The 23373-nt window shown below is 32.7% G+C and overlaps 1 protein-coding gene across 2 annotated transcripts in view; it reads left to right on the plus strand.

The window, feature by feature from the left end:
- The window catches only part of LOC128986695 (neural cell adhesion molecule 2-like), a 37686-nt gene extending 14525 nt beyond the window's left edge, over positions 1–23161 (plus strand). Inside the window, exons 2-16 of one of the 2 annotated variants that reach the window (XR_008490146.1) lie at positions 2509–2641; positions 5341–5549; positions 6151–6264; positions 6934–7137; positions 8216–8370; positions 9016–9160; positions 11047–11177; positions 12286–12445; positions 12591–12887; positions 13494–13805; positions 15167–15385; positions 16094–16215; positions 17744–17878; positions 22121–22203; positions 22825–23161. Coding sequence is in view for 1 of the 2 variants with exons in the window: in XM_054407185.1 (XP_054263160.1) it covers positions 2509–2641; positions 5341–5549; positions 6151–6264; positions 6934–7137; positions 8216–8370; positions 9016–9160; positions 11047–11177; positions 12286–12445; positions 12591–12887; positions 13494–13805; positions 15167–15385; positions 16094–16215; positions 17744–17875 (2333 nt within the window). In the remaining variant the exon portion in view is untranslated. Of the gene's footprint in view, positions 1–2508; positions 2642–5340; positions 5550–6150; positions 6265–6933; positions 7138–8215; positions 8371–9015; positions 9161–11046; positions 11178–12285; positions 12446–12590; positions 12888–13493; positions 13806–15166; positions 15386–16093; positions 16216–17743; positions 18286–22120; positions 22204–22824 lie in introns of those variants that run through there. The other variant, XM_054407185.1, reaches the window with a different exon arrangement.
- Positions 23162–23373: the final 212 nt, after the last annotated feature.

Consider the following 23373-nt stretch of genomic DNA (forward strand, 5'->3'; position numbering starts at 1 on the left):
AAATAAGTTTGATCAAAATATATCCATAAACAAGCAAACTACAACACTTTACAATATTCTCGATAAGAATAACATGGGAATATAATTTTTTTTTTATTTCTCAATTACTATTAATCACAAAAAAAAAAAACATTCGTACCTATACTAAATTATTTGTTATTTAAGCTTTAAAAAAAGTTAAATTGTTGAGTTAAATTGGAAATTTTGAGGGCCAAAATGAGAAAACCACGCATCTACATATATACAAATTTGAACGAATGGCTTTTTTTTACCTCTGGGGACATCAAAATGAAAAAGTAAATCGGTCCCGGGCCTAGGTCTTACCATGCCACCTACGGTAATAGCTACTTTTCCTATAGGGAAATTCGCAAAAAAATAAATTATTTTCAATATATACAATGAAACAATAAGTTTTGCCAACTTCAAGCTTGACCTTAACAAATCCTGCATTTCGTCTAAAGACAATCATCAACATTTAAACCTTTTTCACAAAACTGTGTCTTTAGGTAGACGAGATTGTTTATACGCTACATTGTTATTCAGTTCTGCTGTGAAGTTGAAGAGATAATCGATATAGATGTCTGAGATTAATTATTAATTCAGGATACTTTTTGTCTGATACATCGATTACCAGATGCTTGTAGTGATTAAAACCGGTGAATATTTGATTATAACTTTGTTGATATCAAACAAGTAGTTTTCTTTAATAAATTACATATCTTTAATAGAGTAAATGTTTGAATTAAATATGAAATCATCATATTTAGTTATTTAAATGCAGTCATTAATCCCAATTTATTTTTACGTTCTACTATTAAGCCCAGCAACTTCATTATCAAGTCTCCACTTGTTTTTGTTTTTGGAAGTGTTATTTTTGTCTTGTAATGCGTAATACGTTATTCTGGTTCCTATATGTGGTCAGAACGTAGTTTCCTTTCTTCGTCTGGAATTCTCCTCCTGTTCTTAGATTTTCCATATCGATTCTAATGTATGTTGGTTAGCATTTGTTTGAACTTTTTACCAACCACCTTATCAAAAAAAGCTAAATCGGTAAGCAAGCTAAAAAAGGTAAAAAGCTAATCGGTAAAAAAGCTAAAAAAGGTTTGCAATCGTTAGTCAGAAGATATTTAGTTACCTTATCGTGATTCGTTTGCACATTACATAAATCAGCCTATGTATATTTTAATATAAACGAATTAATTTAACTAAACATGAAAGATATTCAAATTTAATCCTAAAACTCCCTAAGAAAATGCCAACCTTAGCCAGGTAAACGTATAGGATTTGTCAAGAGCTTTCAATTAGAGTAAGTGGCGCAGTCTACTTTGTGCCTTGTAAAGTAATTACTGCGTCTCAACTCCTTCTCTTCAATTTTAAATTCCACGTATGTATTATGCTAACGACCTTCTCTGTAATTACCTTCATGACTCAATTTACCTCTATGTGGCGTCTCAATTTAATATATAACATATCAGAATAATTCCAAGCGTTAGTTTAAAAATAAACTACGTGATGGACCAAGGGTATGATGTATTGAGCCATTTATTTTGGAGGAATCGGCCAAAAAACCAGGTCACCTCTCTACCCTTGAGTCATAGGACATTTGTTTCATGTACTTTTACGTTGTACCTTATGGATTAAACAAACTTATTAGACTTCCCCAAACGTGGTTTTAATTCAGTGAGGGGTGAGACGGAGTCACAATGTGCATTGGATAATTATCGCTTACAACTCTTCCTCAAGGTAGTCATGAAGGGGAGAGACTTAAGACTGGAGCTAAATACCATGTTACCTCACCAATTACGAGTTATTAGAAGTTCCGGTAATTTTTATTTTGTGAGGAGAAGGTTTTTAACTATGTCGTAAAGTAAATCTTTTCGACCAGACCTTAAGTTTTACGATCGAAACGAATGAAAATGCCTAGGTCTGAAAATGAGCAGGGGTTGAAAAGACACTTCTTACTTGTGATGAACTATATTTTTCGTCATATGACAACATTGTTTAACAAACTAAGAAAACAAAAATATTTCTTGAAAAATATAACCTCTGAACACGACTCAATGTTGCTAATTCAAATTAGCAGTGTTGTATGATTCAGTCATTTCGTCTATTACAATTGTGTGTGTATTGTACGTTATGCTATGGATATGTCGAACAATTGACAGTATTGCAACAATAAGCTACAACCGATTAAATCAATCAATAACTAATTTCGATACATGAAATTCTTTCAATCGAAGTTTACAACTACGTTTGCAAAATCTTGTTTTTAATCCCTAGTGTCTATGGAACTGGGGAAAGATAACGCATACACTAAAAACGGATATTTTTGCTGCAGGATGATGAAATTGTGTTTACACACTGATAGACTCAATATCATCTCAGTAGTAGCATAAAAAGGGACACTGCGGTTTGTTCTAAAGCCGGAGCCGCACTACACGGCAATGATGTGCTGTTAGTAGGCCTACAATTATTGGAAAATACAGTTATGTGTATTGTTATTTCTAGTGTCTATTATGGAGGCGGAAGCAGTCATGGAGGGGGTGGCCAAGCTACCATGTGATCTTTCTATCCCTGAGCCATCGGACGTGGTGACGTTGGTGATATGGTACAAGGGTGGTACGAGAACGCCAATTTACAGGTGGGACTCAGTTCACTGTTTGTCTTACTAATTAATTATCTTCTTTACAAATATCAATATTAAACATTTCTCAGGTTTTCTTTCATAAATAATTAGTTTTATAGGAAGCAGTTTTCGTTAAAAATACAATTGCTTTCAGAGGACACACAATTCATTTCTTCATGTGCAAAGAAACAGTTATTACAGTGCAATCTACTATGCATATTCTAATGATAGGTTTCTGCTTTTTATCAACCCGAAGGACAACATACCTGTAAAACAGGGGTTAACAGAATGACAAAGTGTTGTATTGCTATCACGATGTTAATCAAAATATTTCATGAATAAAGTATTAACGTCATATAACTCTAGATTAGTCAAAATGTAATGATTGGAGATGGTATTTCTATGGTACAGGGGGTCTCATAAGTAAAAAAGTAAACTTCGTGAAATGGCTATGGGTAAAAAAGAATGGTTATGAAAAATTAAGAATGAAATTTTTGTCCAAAAATGTGTTCTTCGCTAGAAACGTAGTTTTGTTTTTTATATAAACATCTTAATTTTTGTTTTGTTTAACCGACGTTTAAGAAACTCAGTTTTATTTTAAGATTAAAGAAACCTATGTTGGGGAAACATTTGTTTAGTCCAAATTTAATTTTAAAATGGTGGCTATTTTATTGTAATACCCTTATTTACTAAAACATATCTAAAGTGTTTTTTTTTATATTTCAAATATCCTATCAAATAACACAAAGCTGACATCAGATGGGTAGCATTTCAAATACCAAATTGGACAAACTTTATTTTCTTTCTACCACAGCTGTCATCTACTTTAAAATTAGTTGTAAGTTTCATTCAGATTAGTTGGAAAACTTAAAGATAACTTAAGGTTTATGTAAAAAAATAATTTCTTGAATATTAAGTTAATATCTTTCCTCACCAGCATGGAAACCCATAACCCTCATGCTATTTTTTAAATTTTAAATCAATATTTTGCTTATTTTTGAGTCAATTTTATTTGGAAGGGATTTTGCACGTCTACAGGAAAATATCTTTGTAACAGCATGCGTAGAACTTCCCTGTGATGCACACGAGCTGAGAAAAAAGGTTTTCAAATAACGTAATTTCCTATTAATATACAAGATAGTTTTTTTCACTTATGATCTTTTAAAGTTTTGACCAATGAAAACATTTTTCAGAGCTTTACTATTTACTAAACTATTTTTGGTAAAATTTGAACAGCTATTATAAAGGATGTCAGGGTTTTTAAATGTCTATAACAAAAGCTTTTGAGTTCTTAACACTTAATTTGTAGTTAGCTTTTAAGTCTCGTATGTTTGGCACAAAACCTCAGTACAGTATTTACCACCTGAGTGGTTTACACAAAGCATCGTGGAGGCTGGGATTAAATTGTTGGGAAGAGGATTTTAGAAACGTATTACGCAACAACATAATTATCTGTCTACTCTACTACATGTCAAAACATTCATGTAGAAGAAGAACCATTAATGGGCAGTTTAGTGCATGCACTCAATTTTAATGACTGTATTTTTATATATTGAAAGCAAAAGTGATTTAGGATTATTTGTTTGCTGGTTTAATTATTATGTAACATAAATGGTACTAACTACATTATTTTACTATTTCTAAATTTGTCAAACATATAATGAGGATATATAAAAATCATTTTTGGAGGATATTATTAGGAGCCAGACACTTGATATGATGTTAATAGTAGTATTTTTGTATTTACTTTCCGATTGTAAGAGGAAGATTAGAGAAACAACAACAACAATTAGAGAAACAAGAATAGTAAAATACAGCTTAAGGTAATTGTACATAAACATTGTAAATATTATAATTAGTGATTTTATTAAAAGAAAAAATCAAAGAAATGTACACTGTCATTTTGATATTTTATCAGTGCAGAAAGGGTGGTAATCCCTACTCTATAACACAAACAATTTGGATTTTACCAGTATTGCAGACTAGTATCGGACAGTTGGTAGATTGGAGTGGTTCTAGACAGGTGACTTATGAGTTCTTCCAGTGCAAATCTTGACTTTTGTTCGTCATCAAATTAGATAAGCTGAGGACTGTGTTTTATTTTATATATTTTTTTAGTTCTGTTTTAAACATTTTACTTTTAGACATTTGCTGTATGTGTGGGTTCATTTTGCCTGCCCACAAGCATACTAGAGCCAAAAAGAAATTTTCAAAGAGGCAATTTTTATCTAGAGGCAAAAGCAATTTTAAGAGAAGTTGGTTTTGAATGCTACCGAGGATTTGAATTCAAATACGAATAAATGCTAATGAGTAAGAAATAAATGTAGGCCTTGGACCTTGATGAATTACAAGAAAATAAACAAAAGGCCATTTTCGTTAACATTCAATTGCCGTAGCTTTAAAAGCTCAGTTTGTTGGCGTTTAAATAAATGGAGCTAATACGATTCAACAAATTTAAATATTTCATAAATAAATAAATAAATAAAATAAATAAAAATGCTTTTATTTGCGAGCGTCTTTCAGTACAAGAACTGTTTTACAAAGTGACTCTTGTCAATATAACTAACTTAAAAATATACAAGAATTATAATACAAAACACTGTGTATGACAAAACAAAATTATAATCTACATCCAGGTTTCAAGCAGAAGTTGTCTTATTATCATCAATTGATATATGGCATTACGTTTCAACCTTGATGTGATCATGATTTAGCTTAGACATACGAGACCGGCAGTTGTCGGATGGCTCGCACTGGTCCGAGAAACGTATCCTCGGAGGTCGAGCGTACTACACGACCGAGCCTCCCTACTCCTTCCTGATACTGGAGAGCATCAAGGAGTCAGACGCGGGTGTGTACCGCTGCCGAGTAGACTTCAAGGTCTCGCCTACAAGGAACTCCCTGGTCAACCTCACCGTCATAGGTAGGTCTACCTCACATATTGTGTATTCAATAGAGTGGTACACTTAGCTAGGAATAAGCTACACGAATACTTAGTGTAATGAGTGAAGGAAAACTAACACAAAGCTTACTAAGACGATAATAAATGTTTTGAAATGTCATCTTTAGTTCAGATACCACAAAATTTATGGAAACAAATAATTTAAAAATTGACCTGATAAAAAATATTATTATAAGGAATAATTACACGTATCTTTAACAATAACGAGGTTGCTAACGAAATGCGGAATATAACACTTCACTCAAAATCTTTCAAGATATATAAGCCAACATATATATAACCCCATAACATATATAAGGTATTGAAAAACCTTTATTACAAGCATGCTTTATCAACTCTAATTTTATGTACTTTTTATACGTTATACAAATGTTTTTCAAGTCAGCAAAGAATTCCTTGGTTTGCACTTGTGTTTAAACACAATAAGATAAATAAATACGGATTTACCCCAACAATTATTGGAAAATTATAAAAAAAACTACTATGTACTGGCTGCACACAGATGATAACTATTTTATTCCTTTCGTACATTTAAGGAGAATCTGCAACAAATTTGTTTCAGTTCCACCGAAGAAAATTGTTCTAACAGACTCGACGGGTAATGCCATACACACGTCGAATATTGGCCCTCTGCATGAGGGAGATATCTTAAAGCTTACCTGCGTTGCGTCTGGGGGTGAGTTAATTAGGTATTATTTAAACAAAATCCATAATTTTATACAATGAAAAATAATGAGAAAAACATTTTAGGTATAGTTTTTAATCTTACTGGTATGACCAAGACAACAAATTCTCAAATTAGGAGACCCTTTACATAACAATACTTAAGTTATAAGACTTGAAGTTGTAATAATATATAATAATAATAGTTAAGACTAAAGCACATTTAAAACAGGAAACGCATAGTAGAATTTTACACGAGGAAAACAATCAAATGTTTACACATTAAGTTAGGTGTAAATTAACTTATTAGTTTGAATTTCATTTAAATAAGAATTGTTTATGAGCTTCCTTTCAAAACTTTACATACTCTAATTCCCAAACTACATCTCAACTCTAAGAGAAATGTTGAGAGAGGCTGCCTTACGTTGGGAAAATATGTCATTTTGAATTAGCACTGCAAGAAGAAATATAATTGATAAATATTTAAGAGTAGAAGAACTTTGCACGTAAATTATGCACGTCAGAGAATGGTTATAAACACACGTGCTAAAAGACGAATAATCTAACTCTATGGTATGTAGGTTCAAATATGTAACTGTAAGAGCTCTTTCAAGTCTCGGTCCCGAAGATTATTTTTTTACTCATTCGCCTGTCTAGCAAAAAAATTGAATTGTGTTTATAGGCCATCCAGAGCCCGAAGTGACGTGGTGGAGGGATGGTATTCTCGTGGATACGTCCAGCGATGTGCTATCAAACCGCAGGGTTCGCAACTCTTACGCTCTGGAAGGATTACAGAGGGAGGACCTGAACAGTCGCCTTACCTGTCAGGCCTCCAACAGTCCTCAGCTCGCTCCACTCTCCGCCACTGTCACCATCGACCTGTACTGTGAGTGAATAGTAACTTAACAGCTATAATTCAATGTAATAATCTTAATTATATATGAGAAATATACTATAGTACAATATAAAGATAACTTGGTAAAAGGAATCATGTACGTAAAACCTCGTAGTATTATACACACGTATGACTTCTAGCTTAGTGATAGTATCTAAGTGCAAATTTGCTACTTACATATAAAACATTGACAAATGATATACGATTTATATAATAGTAAATTAGAAATAATAGGATATATCAATAGTGATTACTGTGAAAAACCCTTCACACGATGGATGTTTCATGTAAAATTACAAATAAATACTGATCCATTTATCCATTTTTTGTTGCTGGTAAGGGACCAGAACAGTAATAATACTTCCGGAGGATTTGAGAATTCCAGACTCGTGTTTTACAAATAATTCAAGTCATAAAAATTCACAAAGATAAACAGAGCCCAAGTTTAGTGACAGTAAAGAAATAAAGTGGTCGAGAGTTTCCAGAGGCGATTTGTTATAACTCCTCGTTGGTGAAAGACAAATGGCCCACTTAGCGACTGATGTTAGTTTGAAACAAAAGTGGGGTGGAGAGGTCTCCACTGGTCCAGTTGTCTCTTTTTTGGTACTTACTGTAGTCCAACCCCTTAAATCATATCTGTCTCTATATTCGGATGATATCCTCGATTTTTAAAGCCCTAATAATTATTAACTATTTCGTTTGACACAAAACAAACAATAATTTTACTAGAGATGCATTAAGCCTCCATGTAATACGATTGAACGAATTCTCACAGAAAATACACTTTTATTGTAATTTTTATTGTCAGGGTAGACTTGTTGACGCAACGAATGTATCCCCAACGTTTATCACGAACGTTTAATAAAATGATTCCAGTAGTGAATACTGAATAGTAGGGTAAAATAATGAATAGCCAAATGACGAGTAGCCTATATGTAATAGGTTTACGACAATAAATCTGTTAAATTGATGTTTTGTCCCATTAGATTATGATGAACAATCATGTACCTCCTGTATAGACTACTGAGAAATTACATTTTTACTTTAATACAACGAAATACTGTTATAGTGGGACCTCTAGAAGTGCGGCTAATTGGGCCGAACACTGCCTTGAGTGCAGACCAAGAACACGAAGTGACGTGCAGAAGTGCCGGCTCCAGACCACCCGCCACTATCACATGGTGGAAGGGAGGGAAACTGCTCAACTACCCGTCCAAAGTTACTGTAAGGACCAACCCTTACCAAGCTTACATCATGTAGTTGAAGGATCATGTATCCATTTTCACAATCTAAAGTATGAAGATAATCAGTTAAATATAGCCTTACCACTTAGATATGTATTTTTAGAGGGAATAATAGACCTAATGGCATAAAAATTACACAAAAAAGGAATATTCTGAATGTTTAATATTGCTTCCATAAAAGAATAATGATTTTATGATGGCCTGTAAACCAGGTATTTTTTAATGGATTTTTAATAGTTTGAATTTGTATTGTTTCCCGTTGTCAAGAAAACGGCATTTAATTTATTCTTTCAACTATATTGAGTGCCAAAGGATTAAACCATACATGTGGTCTGATTAACTTAGTTATCGAATTGTTAATCAACCTTTAGTATTAAAATATATATTACTATTTTAATAGTATTTTAAAAATAAATTTGCTTGTACTGCACTATTTAAATACTGTTTTTTTTCAGATAGTTTATTATTATTATCAACTTAATCTTGGAAAAGGAATTAACTAAACGATCGAACTGATTGTCCTATTGTATCATATACTTTACTCTTTAATTATTTAACAAAACTCAAACGTTGTTGAAATTTTCGCCTCTATCCACGCTCTACGTTCCCTGATGTTATCCTACAGACAAGTGGAGAAGGAAACGTGACAACCAGTGTCCTGGAGCTGAAGGTGGTGAGGAAGGATGCAGGAGTTCCGTTGTCCTGCAGGGCTACCAACCCCCACGTACCTGGTAGTGCGCTGGAGGACTCATGGACTCTGGACGTGAACTGTAAGTCAACCGAGACTGTTGTGTATTTTGACGTAAATGCGTGTAGTGTTTTTATAGTTTTGTTTGCCATCTAACATAATTATTCAGAAACAAACCTACACAAGACATCACACTCCATTCCACTAAAAAAGATAGTTCGTATTATACATTTTAATTTATTTACTGTAAAAAGTGGATATTTTTACAAGTTAAATATTTGTCACTATATATTTTCAAATTTTATTGTAGGCCTAGGGGAATAAAAAAAAAGGTAGGTTATAAGATATTCAACAGGAAATTAACAAAGTGAGTATAATGGGTTCTTATTATACTAAAGTTTTCTTTTCCATTTTTGTTTTTGCTTGAAGGTTTTGCAATTTTAACCACAATATATCTTTACTAACGTTATATAATATTATATTACTGAACGATTTATTTTTTTATTAGTGATTAAGGTTTATGTTTGAAAGAAAGACGAGTTTTGGAACATCTAATTTTATAACTAAATGTGGTTTTCGTATAAGAGATACATCTGAGTGCGGGTATAATCGGGGCAATCTGTTGAAAAGCAAATACAAGTTATAAAATAAAACGTTTAATTAAAAACAAAAATCTTAGGTAAGGTATACTCATGTTTCGACCATATTTTATCGTGATAAACTACAATAACAATAAAAAATATATATTGAAGAGTACATTACTGCGGTTGGTGAAATGGAAATATAATTGGAGCAAGGACAAGTAGATTAAAGGCAAGGGGAAATCAGCGGATCAGTTAATTCTCTTGTTTTAATTTAAGTTTGAAAAACGTTATTTGCTTGATCAGTTGTAATAACAGTTTGATACTTAATATACAGACTGATGAAAGGGTAAACGTTGGATTTTGAGATGTTGAACTGAGGTTTATTAACAACAATAACATAGTCCCTTGTGTGCGGTGTTTGTTTGTATATATAAAGCCTAATAAGTAAATTTATTAATTGAGAGATTAACCGGAAAACCTCTTACCAATACTGGTATTTGTTGTACAATAGTAGAACATTTGTACAATGGAAGGAGCAGCATTAACAAGTCATCATCGTAACCTTGTCTTACTTTATACAGTTTGCGTAATGATTCAAAGAAAATTCCTACTAAAATATATGTTCAAAAAATATCGTGTATGTATATATTTTACATTTACATCCAAAGCGTTACTGAAGGATAGTAATAAATAGCACGATTCAGGAAATAGATATGTTTGGTTTGTGTGGTGTTTGCTTTTTAAAATCTATATATCTAGTGTTATTAGTTATTACTAGAGGACCCATGATGTTCCACAACGTTAAAATAAATAACATATCCGAGAAATAATCAAACTTGGAAAAAGAGTTCTCGCAAACATAGAGTATTCTTGCTAACGGAATTTTATAAATGAAGAAACATTCAAATAACCTTTACGACGGAATGCAATGTGACACAATAACTTTCAATCTTCTCTGATAATATTTCATAAATATTACTCTTAACATTCACTCAAAAATGCCATGAACCGATTTCGTTTAATTTTCTTTTCCATATTTTTCAAAAAATGACAAACATACAATTTTGAACACACTTTTAGTTTGGTTATTACAATTGCAATTGAAATATAACTGATTAACATGCATATGGGTTTGTGTTCATATATCACGTCTAAGTTACTTAGTCACCTTACAAGTATATATATAAAAAAAACTGTATATCATTGAATATAGAGTATCGAAAATCATATTTTTTGTAATATTCTAATGTTACCCCAGCTTAAATATTCCTTGCTAGGAGAATTATGTTAGAGCTCTTCGATTTTGAAAATGCATTTGGCATGGTTACTTAGATATAAGCTGACATGCAACATGGATATAATATATAACATTTCTGTTTGTCAGATGTGCCAATAGTAGACATTCGACTAGGGAGCAATATCAATGCGTCCTACATCAGAGAGGGAATGGACGTGTACTTTGAGTGTCAAGTGGAAGCCAACCCTCGCATACGAAAACTGATTTGGATTCATAATGTGAGTCTCCGTCTCAGACCTGGATATTGAATTAATTTAATATTGATACAAGATTTATAGTCTATCAAATCCTATTGGTATATATATCAAATCCTATTGAATATTTTATGTGAATTATAACGTTGTTGTGGTTTATGGAGCTTAGAACTGGAAATTTTTTTAGTTGAATTAAACTGACTTCACTTATGGACTAATAGCTATATCATCGTCACATTCTTAATCCGCTCTACCTTTATAGGACATTTGATATTTTGAGCGTTTGTTTTATTTATGATATATAGTTAATATTTTGAAAGACTATAAATAAAACACGTACTCAGCACTTTTACCTTAACTGCTAACTGAAATATGTGTTTTTGTTTTATGTTTCCGTATGAAAATCAACTTTGTGTATAGAAATTGAAGTAAATTTTGTCATAAGATCTCAATAGTTGCTATGAAATATAATTAACCTAACGTTTGAAAATATTTATTTTATTGTTTTAAAATATGACTTTGATTTATTACAGACGTAAAACTAATTTTTATTAACATTTAAATGGTTAAACGTATACAAGCGGGCAATGGTAAAATAAACTAACAAAGACACGACTGATTTTCAACTAAAGAATGATTTCTAAATGTGTCCAACAAACAATTGCAATCCAAATGTAATTAAGATACAAAGAGTATTTATAAGACACCTACACTACAGGTTTTAAATTTTATATTCTTGGAGCTGAATTAATTCCAACCTACTCGAAAGCACTATTTTAAAATTAAAATGTGTATCCAACAATAAATCATAGAAAGGAAAAAAATACATACTTTAACGGTAATAATGTTATGGACAATAGTTGATAAATGTTTAAAAAACAAAAACCAATTTATTATTTTGGATGCAGATTGGATCATTTATATTTTACTTAATTATAATGGTTATAAAATATCAAATCTAATGACAACAGACTAAGTAACTACAATGAAGTTGTACTTTTATAGAGTTTGATGGGTTGTTCATTTTGTTAAGAGCTGTTTATTATATGACGGAAATAACTACAAACTACGGAGAAAAGTACATTTTTGTATCAAAGAGTCAATATTAATATATTTTTAACATGTTTTCTAGGGCATGATGGTGTACAACAACGCCAGTACTGGCACTATCATTACCAACCACACACTTGTACTACAGTCCGTCAGTAGGAACAGCTCTGGCCTATACTCTTGTGTAGCAACAAACTCTGAGGGGGACGGCGAGAGCAAGCCTTTCGACCTCAATGTCAAATGTAAGTATAAGTAAAAGGTACAGGGAGTTCTACAGTATATAAAGCACAACTGGATTTATCAAATTATACATACTTTTATAAATTATACTGTACGTAACATTAAGTACTCATTTTAGTAGAATAAGTGCAATAATGTCTGTTACAGTTGAGCCAGAATGTCTGGGAAGTCAACAGCGTGTGTACGGCGCGGCGAGGATGGAGGAGATCTCTATAACATGTGACGTGGAGGCCAACCCTCCTGCGGCTTGGTTCCATTGGAGCTTTAACAACTCGGCAGTGCGAGCTCGTGGCGTGGACTCCTTCCAGAGTATCGGGGGCGGTGGTCGTAGCGTCGCCAGGTACACTCCCCTCACTGACGCTGACTACGGCACGCTGCTGTGCTGGGGCAGGAACGAACTGGGCTCTCAGTACTTACCTTGTGTTTTTCACATCGTTCCTGCAGGTCAGATTTATTTTGCACTATCAAAAGAATAACATCGTATTTAGAAGGGTCTTAGCTTACCATTTAACTTAGTTTTTATCTCGGAATATGAATAATATAATTATATATTTATATGTTTTGTCTATATAAAGAATAACATCGTATTTAGGAGGGTCTTAGCTTACCATTCAACTTTGTTTTTATCTTGAAATATGAATAATATATATATTGATATGTTTTGTCTATATATCTATGTCTATATATAGAGAGAGTATTGTATTGCCAGTGGTCATTATTATCTCATTTAGTGTATTATATTGATCTGTATTTTCGAACAAAGGAAATAAAACAATAGTTAGGGAGATGCAAATGCACGGTCCAGAAAAAAAAACCTGTATTTCCTTTTTACTGTACTTACTACTGCTCAGCTGTGTTTTGCAGTCGTCGTCTGTAGTGTAATTAATTGTGTTTTTTTATTTTTTATTAATAACATGTGACGAACAATTAGCTACTTTAAAGACAATTTTGGCTGAGACCAGTAAACAAAAATGGATAATCATGTATGACTATCATAGTTCCTAACTTTTTTATCCAAAGCGGCGTTTTAATCAAAACCTAATTCCACAGGTAAACCAGACCCACCATATAACTGCAGTGTTGCATCAGTCAGCCTAAGCATGGCGAACGTGAGCTGCGAGAGAGGGTTTGACGGAGGTTTACCTCAGGAGTTCCAAGCCGAGGTGTGGGTCCGAGGCCGCCTCACAGCCAACCTCACCAACAGAGACGCTCCAGAGTTTAGTCTGACAGAACTGGAGCCAGGGACCTCATATGACGTCACAGTATACTCCAGCAATGGCAAGGGACGTAGTCACCGAGGGACGCAGATCACGGCAGCCACACAAGATCCGGGAACTACTCTCCTGCCTAGTAGAAGCGCAGGTAAATGTCCATGATATAACTGGCTAAATCATATCATATTGAAAACTACCTTCGTAATTTATATAGAATATATTATATCCATGTCATGTCAATAGTAGTGCTAAAAACTAAAAGCTACGAACTGGTAGTTTAAATATAAATGCAAAATATTCCGGCCTTTTAAATTAAATACTGTGTGATAAGCGTACTAAAGATATTAGAGTTGTATACTTTGTCACGTTGTTACATTAGCAAATTACATACATACGTATGAGCGGTGTTTAATCACTACGCAGCTGTATTCCCTACTGACAAATTTTAAATTCGCTTTGCTTTTAATTAAATTGTTTGATGAGTTTCTTGGATTTATACTTTACTAGTATACTATCTTCGTCTAGTACATTAACTTTGTCACATGTTGTCTGGTCATGGTTATATATTGAATCTCAGTGCCAATAGGGATCACTGTCTGGCATCGAACCTCAAAGATGTGTAACCTGACTGTTCAAACACATTTGTCAGGGGACTTGAGAAGGGTAGGTTATCCTGGTAAAAAGACTGGGCCAGTGCCAGGTCTAGAAAATCCCGCCTCAAGCAATGGTAAGTTATATCTTCATCCTTCAAAAAAATGTGTTTGTACTTTATGTACAAGTCCTTCCATATTCTAAACAAGGAAGACATTTTTCAAATAAAACACATGCCTCAATGATATGAAATAAAATTTTACTATGGCAATGATACATATTTTTTACAAGTATTACAAACATTTTATTCCCGTACGTAGTGGATAATTGATTTAAATGTTATAAACGCGTTAAAATACCTCCTATTTAGAAACATCTAAATTAAGACAACTATAGCTAAATGTTTTATTTTTATTGTGTAACTACTGTAAATAAACATTGTAAAATTTTATGCGTAAAAAAGATGTAAAATATTTGTTCAACTAAATTATTAAAACGTCATATTATATGTGTGTCCTACTCATTTCGGATTATGAAGTAGAATCAAGGGGGTCTGTGATCAAAATGATTTATTATCACCCTCTGTGAAATGTTTACTAACATGGTTGAAATTGCGTTTATTTCGTATAGACTGCGCATACATCTAACTCCTACATCATAATAGAATCTGAAAATAAAGAATATTATGTAACGGAACATTCCCTAAGTATATTATTGAATGTTGTCCATACATAGCTTACAAAAGAAATGTATTTAAATGAAAAATCGCCAAGCTTACACGTAAACAATATACAATAATAACACAATGAATAGAATATTTAAAAAAAATCTTTAGACATTTTCATTTCCAATCAATCATTACTAGACACATAGACCAAAATTCAAAGTTTGTAATGTTGGTATTTATTGTTTGTCTAGATGAGGAGAGCCTACTGAACGTAGAGGAGCTGATCCTATTGGCTGTTGGGTCGGCTCTAGGCGTGTTGCTTGTGGCTGTCATCGTGTTGAGCGTGTTGAAGCTGAGACGATCTCCTCCTCAACCTACACTGAACAAGAAAGTGACTCAGATACTCGCGGTCGCCACTCCGTCCTCTAACATTGACGACGACAGGAACCCCGACGTCATTCCGCAGAAAGGTGCGTTTCGCTTTAAGGTAACGTCGTGTATATTTGTGTTATGGATGTTGGCGGGAAGATCTAGTCATGAAAATACTAGAGTGGTTAGCTGAATCATGAACTTAATTGACCCGTGGTAGGAGGGTGGGAATGAAGGGCTGCTTTATTGCCGGAGTCTATCCGGGTTGAGTATCCTAATGAGTATGATCCTAATAAATTAAGTAATTCACACCGGAGAAGCAAAAGCAGTGAGTGGATAATTTAATATATGCCGAGAATATATGCGTGGTTCCACTGGAGCTTTAACAACTCGGCAGTGCGAGCTCGTGGCGTAGACTCCTTCCAGAGTATCGGGGGCGGTGGTCGTAGCGTCGCCAGGTACACTCCCCTCACTGACGCTGACTACGGCACGCTGCTGTGCTGTGCTACAAATAGATTTTTAAAATTGTATTAACTGTGTGACAAAATGATACGTTTCAAACCCGTTCGCTCTACTAATTACAATCAAAATAATATTTTTAAGTTATTATAAATCATTTTTAATTCCATCCGTTTTCTGTAAATTAATATTTGAATTAAATAAAAGTTATGTGTAGAATATACGATTGAAATGGCAGCATGTACAATCAACATGTCAAAACGTGTAATACATCTCAGGTACTTATTTAATAATACTTAAGATATGAGTGACTAGACTGATTTGAATAGTCAATAACTTGTCTTTTGCAGATGTCGATAACTCCGTGACTCAAGAGATTGACATGAGGGATATGAGATGTGAAGATCCTCAACCTCCAGGCTGGGAGACGTCTATTTGCATCACACCTCTCAATCCTTACCACGCCCCGAGGGTGAGCTTATATTGATATATATTTTGTTTGAATTAAAATGTCTGTATAAGAAGTAATTTACAGTCAAATACCTCTGTATATTTACAAGTATATCATATACATAAAACTCAAGAGTTTAATCTTAGTTTACTTTTAGTATGAAATGAATAAGAATTTTCTAAATCAAATTACTATAGCTTATTGCATTTATTACGTTTTAAAATGTTCGTCTGGCTAATCTGACAATACCTGTGATTTACAATAGAAGTATTTTGTATGGATGGTATTTTAATAAGTAGGTATAGTAGATTTTGTACAGTTTTACATTAGTGACGTAAAATAAAAAAAATACAAACGAATGAACGTCGCGTCATGGCAAAACGATTAAAGAAAGATGAATATAATATAAATTAATAAATGCAGCTTTAGCGTTATTATACACACGATTATCCAATGTTTCGTAAAATATGATTTATTGAGTAAACATTATTTTATTTCTTAAAACTAGCTGTTACTCGCGGGCTTCACCCCGTTTGAGTTCATAATTATTAAAACCCCCCTTGACTAAATTGTCAAGCACTACTATTGATTGCCGTAACGCGTTGGGTGACATGTCGAGTGACTTTTTATGTTTAGTACTTCGAAAAACATCATTGGAATTAATAAGCTGTTAGGGCAGAGCTCTAGGAAAGTACTACAATAAAAGATTACTATCTTCATTAAGCCTGTGGTTATATTGGCTCTATTCATGTAAAATCTGCTCAATCGGTCAAGTAGTTTTTACGTTTTCACAGACATTCATATATATATAATATTAGTTCCTTTCCATCACTACTTTATTCACTTTCTAGTCGTTGACTTGATCCGTGATGCTCTAAAATTATTAACACGCTACTCCGTTTCCCAGACATTATTTTTGGGAAAACAAACATGTTACTTTTTTAATAAACTAAAATAAAAATGAAGAAATTAGTTGAAGAATTATGGACTTAAAATAAAATTACCCTAATCGCACAATACCACAACAATTTAGTGCTTGACAGTTATCATTGTGTATCACAGCTTAATTTTACTGTTTCTTTAAATTAGCTGTTATAATAAATTCAAACAAAATTGTAATAGTGCTGCACCCTGTTGCACCTTGTAACTTTATAATGCTATTGAACATCATAGAACCAACTAGTTTAATTGAAACAGCGGGGTATGATTCATTAATGCTTTTTAAATATAAGCAAGGTTAACATAGGAAACTCCAGGGCCACTCGGGCGAAGCCCGAAAGTCAGATCAAAATAAAAACTACTTAATTTTCCTATTTAATACCTTAAAAAATCAGTGTACCAAATTTCAGTTATCTAGGTAATGGGAAGTAGGTGAATTAGTGATGAGTGAGTCAGTCAGTAAGGGGTTGGCTTTTAATAGGTATAATATATATAGATTTCATTATATATTTCACAGGAAACAAGTGATAGTAGTTAATAATAGGACGTTTGTCTCCAAAAGTTAAATACTACCTCGGATAAGATATTTATGTCGATTTCGTATTTTCAGCACAAAGGGATGAAGACCCCAGGACTGTGGGAAGGAACCCTATGGTCTAAAAGTCAAGATTTGAACGCTCTGAGGCACGTGGAAACCCAGACCCTCCAGAATGCAAGCAGACCAAAGGAGAGTGCCGTCTAGCAGGTTATTCAGATATATACGAACGTAGTATACACATTCTAAACATATTCAATATGCAATAAACGCTTTTGTAAATTCAAGAACTCTTTAGGCAGAATTTCACTATTTTGGAGATATAAACTGATGTAGATTTTTCTCACAAATGGTTGGGCTCAAAACTTATGAACGTTACAATTTGTGGTAACAATTGTTATTGTGGTGCATAAACTCTATATTCCATAAAAACGATCATTTGTCACCTGTAACTACACGTTAAGTTCAAATAGGGACTGAAACGGCCCATTAACATTTCGTCGCCTTTCACAAGTAAAACTCTTTTGTATGGTCATAAAAAAAGAAAATGAAACAACAATTTGAGAACTTAGGTTACACTAAAACTAAAAATTTATATTAACCATAATATGATTTTTGAAAACACATTACATTGATGTTGACCGGAAAATAAATCGATCCATAACATAAGCTTACAATTGTAAATGACTTTTCATTCAAATGTCATAAAAAAATTCAGCCAAGCAAATTTAATTTATTTAACCTGAATGTAATTTAAATTAATTATAGTTTTTCTGATCATGAAACTTGGATATTACTTACAAGGACTAATGATTTGGATAATATTTATTAATATTAAAACTAAGAAGGTCAAGTAGAATTTTCCAAATTACTAACTCAAAATAAGTTTTAATTATAACAAATATTTTGTGCAAACAAAATCAACTGCAGTAATATATCGTGTTAACTGAAACACATAAACGTGCGTGATAGTAAATAATCACAACCACACATGCTTTATGGATTGAGTAAATATTTCATGCTGGTAATGTTATGTTATATAGTCCATAATAACTGTGTTAGTGGTGTCAATATTATCACTACACAGAATAAATCAGTAACCTAACCATAGGCCTAGGACGATAAAGTAAATTTAAAACGTATGACTCATAGAATAAAATTTACGTTGACAATTTGAACTATTGGGTCTAAAGTCTTAAAAAGAATCGCATTTTTAGATTAGGCCCACCCTCTAATTCTCGTCCCCTTAAAAAAGTAAACCACCCAATAAGTTAATGGTCATATGGCGATCTGATTAAAATATAAGTTTTCTTGTAAGGTTGACAACAATGTTACCACGACAGAAAATAAATTTAAGATACTTACTACGGTACTAAATTAGTAATTTTATGAGTTAATATTAAGTAATTACGAATCATTCATATGAATCTATGTTATTGAAACGAGGTGTTAGCCCGTCCTACGTACGGGAGTAGTCAGTTAAAACTGTGTATAAATCAGAACAGCTAGCTTACACGTATCAAGAAAAATTCTATAGCAGCCTACAGTAGAAAGAGTAATTATCAATTGAGAAAGTGTATAGGCCTAGTCAACGATATCACCTTCCAATTCCATCGCATACCTGCCTCTTCCATAATCAATATCAACACAATACAATTACTCATACTATACACTATTTCCGGTAGGTCTGAATAGAAACTCCCTAAAATAAAACGAAAACATCCAATAAAATTCACAGTACACATAATTATAACGTTGGTGTCCTGACATCATTAAACGAATCGTCCACACATATCCTTTATATCAATTTCACTTCATCAATTGCTAAATAAATAAGTGTAAACATAGAAAAGTAAAAACAACAACATATAGTTTGTTTTGGTAAACAGCTGAGTCAAAAATAAAATAATATTCATTTGATCAAAGAGTTATAGTTTCATTTGATATTCATTTGAACTGGTCACATGTTGAAGGAATTTAAAACGTAAAACACGCTAGTAAAGCTAGTGACGTAATTAATTGTCTATGTTTATTATCCATTCCGTTATCAATTCTAATATCCTTAATAATTAAACCACCCTCATTGAATCAATGAAAACCGTAATTCCCCATATTCATTTATTTAAACTATAAAATATTCAGCGCCTCCAAACGTAACCACAACTAAACACATGCCAAACAACTTTTTAGATTTCATAAAAGGATGGTTAGTCTTATTGCAGTATCCTAGGTCAATGATGACGTTGTGCTCAATCTATGTCATTTATATCTGTATATCTTTGGATAAAACCCGTCTGGGTTGTGGTGGTAATTTAAAATTAAATTCCTGAGGATTCTTGATCTCCTTCTTTATGACATCAATATTTCCGGGCCTAATCCAAACAAAGTTTAGTCATTCAAAAACATTGATTGTAAACAAACCAAGATGAATTAAAACGTGTAAAAAATGGATTTTCCTACCCTTTCCTAGAAAAGTTGAGTAGTATAATAATTTGCATATCCTTTTTTTAAGACTCGTGTACACACACCTCGACTTGTATACATCGATGGTGTTACTTTTCTCGGTGGTCTACTAATCTTACTTATTTCCTAAAAATCAATGACAAATCAGAGTAAATAAAATAACCTCATAGTTCTACAGAGCATTTTTATATTTAACCAGCTGTTAGTTAAAAGAAAATTATGTTGCACTAAAACAAACCGAAGATTGCAAAGATTTATTTAAAAAAATCCTTTGAACATCCTAGTATTTTACCTATGTATATTTAAATAATCTGTCATCCTCTTATCAAAGGATTGAACGTATCAATGATTAGCATTACACATAGTATAAATAAGTCAACCCTTAGTATGTCTTTTAATTTTATCCAAATGCTGAATTTGTGATACAAACGCTGAATGTTTACAGCTGTTATGTTAAACAAATTTACTACACCAAAAGCTAGTTTTGAATCTTAGCGTCGGCTGCTAGACTTTTCAAAAATTAAAACTTAATTTCTAAATAACTGGGACCCTAAACTAAAATTATGGCTTCGACATTCCCTAGTTCTCAAAATTATCTTTCTTTCAACACAAAAATCATGACAATCCGTCGAGTGGTTGATTCAGAATCGTGAAATAAAAAAACACTGTTCCGTTTTAATATTATAGATTACTTTTAGATGTAAAGAATGAATACAAAATTAAAATTTAGCCTTATCCTCCCACGTAAGGGATCTGGCTGCATTTTGATTTTAACGTATAATAGTATAAGTAGCCTGGGAAACATCTGTGTTAAGTGGCAAAGTTTTTTGCCTAATCGATACCAATGCTGTTTTATTGCTCGCTGAATTAATGAGATTGACGAAAGATCTTACACAAGAAGCCAACTATATAAAAAAAAGTACCATTAAATGATTTCCGTAAAAATAGATTGACAAATGCTTAGGTGCAGATGCTGAATTGCTCAGTTGGCTTTATGTTAATTCTATTATATTGATCGCAGGATGGAAGATTATCTATAGAAACTTGGCCGGATTTATGTTGATGTGTTCTTATTGTTTCTAGCCAAAAATGGATTGCTAATGTCAGTGTGCCAGCAAACGTTTTGCTGTATTTGTTGGAGTTCAAACCATAATCACGAAAATCAATGTTAGGCTAATCGGTAACTTCACACTACACTTCACAGCATCAATATCAGTTAAAGTTATATTAACGGCAACAAAGTATACACAACCTTCCTACAAAGTAACACGACTACCTACTTCGTAAACACTGTGTTTACAAAGTAGTTAAAAAGTATTACTGACCTAAAGAATAATAGTTATAGTAGTACACAACGATCGCGTAAAAAGACTCGTGCCTTAGAAACTTCTACGAGTGTCTAACAGGATGATTTCACGACTTGCTCAAACTACTTTACCTACGGTCATTTTAATTAGGTTTGGAAAACTGCATAACCTTTTTACACGTGCGCTTGTTTGTCAGCGTTTCACGTAAAAGGCAAAGATCACTGTTCTTCATACAAAACCTAAACCAATTAGATACATAATACAACGGCTTTTAACATAGCTACTTTCAATTATATCCGGCCTTTGTTTTCCACAAAGATCCATAAAGTTTTACTTGTATTTACTTGTAAAATCATCGGATTAGATATATAGTCAGCTATAACCACTCGACATGTATTATGGCATTGGCAATGCAGTTTATATTCCTATCAGTATGGTAGACATTGATGAATGTTTGTGAATGGGTTATAATGTCATGAGTTTATTTGGTTTATTTTCTTAACAGTATGGTGGATATTGACGGATGTTTGTAAACCGGTGATCAGGTCATAGGTTTATACAGTTTATACTCCATGCAGTATGCTGGATATCTACGGATGTTTTTGGACAAGTGGCCGGGTTATGCGTTTTACAGTTTATAGTCCTAAAAGTATGATAGATTTTGACGGATGTTTGTGAACAGGTGGCCAGCCGCTCGACGGGCTTTGATCAAACCGATGTCTGAGCCGATGCTGATCCGGGAGATCAATCTCTCAGGATATTGAGGTACTATCATTATACTGTTCTTAAGCATGTTTCACTCTAGTAATAATAACATTTTCAAATGTCTGCTCACATTTACATACAATGTTGAAACTTCTATTATGTTTAAACTTCAAATTGTATATAAAACTAAATCTTAACGTGTTAGTGTAGTTGAATTTTAGCTATATTTTGGATAAAATCAGAGGGCTTGTGTCAGAATACCTTTACACAGTACTTTATAATTATTAGGAGTGGTTTAAGAAAATTAACTAAACAATACTAAAAAAAGTTTGTTAACTTCCGTAAATTAATTTAATTGCATTCTGCAATAAACCGAATTGCTTTCTTAGAGATTTTATTGTGACAGATTTTGTGTCATAAGGCAAAAAAATAACTCGGAGGCATTTCATTTTCCCTCTTTCCTATGCCCAAAACTTGATAACATCTCAATTTCTGATTTGTTAGAAGAATTACTAACAGAATCAGTTTATTTTATTCAGTGCCTGACTAAAATTTATTTGGTCTAATTAGGTTAATTCAATAATGAGGTTTACTGTATGATTTGAGTTGTCTAATCAAAGAATCGATCAACTACTTAAGTATAAAAATAGTTACAATTTGACAAAGTGTTTACCTTTTCAGAAGTGCCTTCCTGCATTTCCCCAGTATTGAAGACGCATTTTGAGATAGGTAAGGATGTTTACGCTCACGTAACCACGGTGAAAATTCAAGATGCTGGCCTAAGCAGATGATATGAATGTTGCTGAATCGAATTTACTAATTATAACTATATGTCAGAGTTTATAGCTGTTTAAACTGTCAACCGTTCTCAATAACATAATCTTCCTATGTACGCATTGTTAAGGACTGTTCTATTCATGCGGATTTGTTTTCCAAATCAGTTATTACCTCAGGAGCTCTATGTAATATTATAAACTTCATTCACTTGTTAATGTAGTTAACTTTTATATATCTATATTTTTATACTCATAATAAAGAAGTTTTAAACAATTGTTGTCGTCTTTTCACCAAGAAAATGTGTTTCCACAGCCATATATATATATATATATATATATATATATATGTATATATATGTATATATATATATATATAAATATATTTTATATATATCATAAGTGTGAGTAAAACACAAGCCACTTTTCAATAATAATAAATATATTGTAAAATAAA

The sequence above is a fragment of the Macrosteles quadrilineatus genome, unplaced genomic scaffold (genome assembly GCF_028750875.1).
Source record: "Macrosteles quadrilineatus isolate MER2022 unplaced genomic scaffold, UCM_ALF_1.0 Scaffold_2__2_contigs__length_208266976, whole genome shotgun sequence".
Lineage (NCBI taxonomy): Eukaryota > Metazoa > Arthropoda > Insecta > Hemiptera > Cicadellidae > Macrosteles > Macrosteles quadrilineatus.